Genomic DNA, 4,796 nt, shown 5'->3' with positions numbered 1-4,796 from the left:
AACATTATAGGCGCGATTATAGGCTGCACAATAACAGAGGAAGTATTCATCCATATTTCTTTTTTTTTCCCATCCACAGGATATTACCAAATAACGCCATTTGCTCCGTATCGACTGCAAAGACTGAATGCTACGCTGCTTCATCATTTCTCATTGTCCTTTTTTTTTTTTTTAGGGGGGGGGGTCGTGAAGTCTTTTCTTTGTTCTTTTTTTTCAAGCACACACAAAAAAAAAGAAAGAAAAGAAAAGAAAAAGTCAAGCCGAAGAGAGAGCAGTGAGGATCCGTTGTGTCGCGTCTTGTGGACTCCTGGCGTTAGAAGGCAAGGATGATCTGGGGGCAAGACAAAAAAAATTACATTAATAATAATAATAATAATAATAATAATAATAATATTATGGCAAAGCAGTTCTCCTCCGACCCCCCCCCCCCCCCCAAAAAAAAAGAAAAAAAAGAAAAGCCAAGTGCGAACTCAGCTGTAATGAATCCAAATATTATTTGTCCAGCCTGCTGGAGGAGAATGCGTGTGGGGCGGGGGCGAGCGGGGGGTTGCATTTTGTACTTGAAACAGAGGTAAAGCTTTTTCTTCCCTCTCTCTGCGAGAGCGCTCCCATGGGCTCCGGGACTCCCAGGGGTCTTTAGCGAAAGCACAGCCCAGACAGAGCCCGTTTTACTCGGTGACTTGATAAGTAGCCACACTATCCCCGCAGGGGGAGGAATTAAAGGGGCTGTGGGATGAGAGTCAAGACCCCTGTCACTCGCAAAGCAAATTGCGCTTTATTTGCTTGACTTTATAGCGTCTTTTTCGTTGTTTTTATTTTTTTTAATTATTTTTATTGCTGCACTTCATTGGCCCACTAATTATCCGTGTTGTGTATTTGCCACTATCCATAATTGGCCCGCACATTTAATCAGACAGCTTTTATTTAACAAATATACAAATCATGCTTATTCTATATATGTATATATATTATTTTTTTAAACGAGTCTCACCTGTCATGAAGGGGCCGAAAAGAAGGCTTCAGGGTCGGCGTTGGGGGCGAATCACACCGTACAGCGTTTTCGTGTTCTAAAAGGAAATAATCACTCGATTATCATCAATTGCTCACCAGAGTTGTTCTCTTTGTTTCACTTGAATATTGTCACTGGCATTATTCACACAATAACATCCACGCACGAGTTTACCGTCAGACACGCTGGAACAAAAAAAAAAAAAGAAACGTCTTTAATTGGATCATCAGTTGCACAATGTGGCCGACTGGTGAGTGTAGGTCAGTTGGACATATTGCAATCACGTGATGTACATGATGAAATGAGTTTAATTGAAAGGATTTGATTTTTTTTTTTTGGGGGGTGGGGCGGGGGGGGGGGGGGTTGAAGCTGTGGCCCTCTCACCTATGTGTTTGGGGCTGTCCATCGAGGCCTTGCTCTCTTGACTGAGGGCCGCCGCAGCTGCAACCGGGGACACCACCACCGACGTCGGCTGCTGCGGGGCCGCCAGGTGGTGGTTCTGGTGGTGGTGGTGGTGGTGGTGGTTTCCCAGAAAGGATCTCACGTTGAGCAGGGAGTTCTGACCCAGAAAAGCCCCGTTGGTCCAGTTGTGGAACTTCCCAATCTGGCAAGTGTACAGTCCGTGGCTGGGGAGGAAGGCGGGGTGGGCCTGGATCTGAGGGTGAGAGGGGGCCACCGGAGCAGAAGGGGACGTGGCTTTCTGGGCCGCAGAGTCGGGGGTCGTGGCGGTTTCCGCTAACGACCATATTTTGGGCTTATTGCCGGAGGGCAAGGGGAAGCCTCCGGCTCGGTCCGGAGACAGAACTCTCGTGGTGGCGTCCGAGTTGTCCTTGCAGCCCGCGAGAACGGAGACGGAGCCTTTTGATTTGTCCAGGGCCTCGTGGCCCTGCAGGCCGAAGGCCCGTCTTTTGTCCAAGGCGTCCAGTTCTGCCCCCGCGTCCCTCGCGCCCCCGTCTGTGGATTTATCGTCGTCATCGTCATTACTCCGATCGCCGTCGTTATCGTCGATTTTGTCGATATCTATGCTCTCCAAGTCGATCTCCTCCTCATCCTCGTTTTTCTCCGTCTCGTCCCCGCTGCCGAATAAATTGCCGTCCTCCGCGTCCTCTTTGCTCCTGCCCCACGTCACCTTGTTCTCCTTCTTCAGCCTCCTCCTGGCGTTGGCGAACCAGGTGGACACCTGCGTCAGGGTCATCTTGGTGATGATGGCCAGCATGATCTTCTCGCCTTTGGTCGGGTAAGGGTTCTTCCGGTGCTCGTTGAGCCAAGCTTTCAGGGTGCTGGTGCTCTCCCGCGTGGCGTTCTTCGGCCTGGCCGGGTCCCCGTACTGGAACTGACCGTACGGGTAGAAGGCCGGAGAACTGTGAGCCGCAAAGCTGGCCGGGTGGACGCCGGGACTGTCCTTCAGGTCATACTGGGATCCCTTGAAAGAGCAACCACAGGCCTGGTTATTATGATTATGATTATGATTATTATTTATCAGTTATCATCCAAGTTGCGTGAGTGGATAAATACACATTAAACCTGCGAAATGCAGTGGAAGAATGTTGCCTGAAATTTCACACAACAAACTTCCACGAGTACTTCAAAAGTTCTTTCAAGTGTGTCAAAGCACAACACAAAATACACAGCAATTACTCTTCGTCATTAAAATATATTTGCAGGTTTTTTTTTATTTTTATTTTTTTTAAATCGTACTTTGACAAATAGATACGTCAACTCGAGTTGTGTTTATCCCCGAAAATGTTTTTCCCTTCGCGCATTCGTTATGCAACCTATTAATTCGCACATAATGAGTTTTTTTTTTCTTTTCGTTTGAATATTTTTGCTGTAAAAACAAAACAAAAAAAACAAAAAAACAAAGCAGGACAGTCACCCATAACACACACTCGAGCGAAAAGACACATTGTGCGTGGATCATCACAAAATCACGTTTTGTCAAAAGTCGACTTGACTTCCATCAGAACTTGACAACAATTATTTTGACGCGCACCTACAATAACTGTCCTGCTTTAATTCGATCAGCTGCACGATTATATGCACAAATATACAGTTGAAAATAGCCCCTTTTTATTATAATATTCGTACAACAACAAACACCGAAGTCACGTTATTTTTTAAAAATGTGTTTCGTAACCACATGTCAATTATTTAACCTTTCCAAAAATGATTATTAAAACTGCTCGAGTCGTCGTAGAAGAGGGAAAAAAAGTGTTCACATCGCAAATCTAACAGTGTGGAAGAATTGAGCATGTATTTGTTTTTTTTTTTTTTGGGGGGGGGCTTGAGTTCATGCGTAACATTTAAAGTCAGTTGAGTTATTTTATTGTATTATTTTGATGTTTTTTTGTTTTTTTTTTACCCCCCCTCCAAGTCCACGCGAAGCTGCACGACTTCTTACCATTTGTGAGAAAAGAGCCAGATCCGCGCTGGTGTACGGTAAGAAGGCGCTGTAGTTGTGCGCCGCCGCCGCGTACGGGTTGGCGTACATGCCCAACACCGACGTGACCGCAGCCGCCGCGGTGGCCGACGGACTGCCTCCGATTTCGGTGCTCCCTCCCCGGGACGAAGGCGTCAGCACTCCCGCCCGGTCGCTCCCGTAGACCGCCTGCGAGGCGCTTAAGTACTGCGGGTAGCCTAGCTGGGGGAAAGACATCGTCCGCCGCCGCCGGTCACGCGCGATCTGCACCGAACGTCCACAAAACTGCGCGTCAAAACCAAACAAACAAACCAAAAAATATAGATATTTATAAAATTTAAAAAAAAAAAAAAAAAAAAAATTGAAAGTGGCCACGAAAATCGGGGGGGAAAATGAAGAAGAAAAAGAAAGCAGATGAGTTGGAGGGGGGGAAAGTGTTGAAGGCAAAGTGAGAGCTGCTACTGACATGCAGTGCAGGAGGAAGAAGAAGAAGAAGGAGAAGAAGAAGAAGAAGGAGAAGGAGAAGGAGGAAAAGAAGAAAAGTGTGTTGAATGTCAGCTCGCTCGGTCTCCTGCGTCCGCGTGGATGCGATGTGATCACCGATCGCGCACATGCAGACTGACGCGCGTGGCCCTCAGGTCTCCAGGCTGATCTCGCAGATACAATTTGAAGTTGAAGCTTTGATTGGCATCCTCGACTTGAGCCGACAAGCTCCTCCTCGTTTGGAGCAATGTGCACGGGGAACGTGAAAATGGAGTCGGCGCACATTGGCTGAGGCCTCGCGCCCTCTCTCTCTCTCTCTCTCTGCCCTTTCTCTTTCTTTCCTCTCGCTCTGTCTATCTCGCCTCTCCCCTCTCTTGCTGTCGCTCCAGCCGCGTTTGGACTTATTGTATGTTAAATGTTTCAAGCTTTAGAGTGCATTCAACGACGGCTTTGATTGTTGTATGACAACCTGTCGACGCGATTTTACAGCTGTCGGACACCAAGGGGAGGAAACTCGTCACAGGAAGGAAGGAAGGAACCTATTTGGAAGACATTTCAATTGTAATCAGAGCCCTCTTTAGGAATTTTTTTTTTTTGCTTTAATTCCACGTTTAACTCAATACTTTCATTTTCCCACGATATGTTTTTATTCCTTTCCAATCATTTAAAACTCTAGGCGTTCTATAATTCAGCTTTTCCCCCCAATATTTTTACCTACAGAATTTTGTTTAATTAAAGGAAAACGCACACATGCTCACCTAAAATATTCTGTGATTTTGTAATTTATTATTATTTTTGCTATATTTTTTAATTGACCACCGCTGCAGTCTTCTTTGATTTCTTAATGGTTTAATTAAAATCCCCCACACACCTCCTCTTCTTCCT

The 4,796-nt window shown here is 46.3% G+C and overlaps 1 protein-coding gene across 1 annotated transcript; it reads right to left on the bottom strand.

Annotated features, from left to right (window-relative positions):
• Positions 1–255: 255 nt before the first annotated feature.
• On the bottom strand, positions 256–4,060 carry irx1a (iroquois homeobox 1a). The gene is made up of 4 exons (XM_061675844.1): positions 3,411–4,060; positions 1,394–2,432; positions 992–1,067; positions 256–331 (listed from the first exon to the last, which is right to left on the bottom strand). Exons 1-4 carry the CDS (start codon positions 3,894–3,896, stop codon positions 256–258), a joined length of 1,677 nt encoding a protein of 558 aa, XP_061531828.1. The 5' UTR covers positions 3,897–4,060.
• Positions 4,061–4,796: the final 736 nt, after the last annotated feature.

This window comes from Phycodurus eques, chromosome 4 (assembly GCF_024500275.1).
Source record: "Phycodurus eques isolate BA_2022a chromosome 4, UOR_Pequ_1.1, whole genome shotgun sequence".
Taxonomy (NCBI): Eukaryota; Metazoa; Chordata; class Actinopteri; order Syngnathiformes; family Syngnathidae; genus Phycodurus; species Phycodurus eques.
The sequence above is the reverse complement of the archived record's forward strand: the minus strand, read 5'-3'. Positions and strand labels throughout refer to the sequence as shown.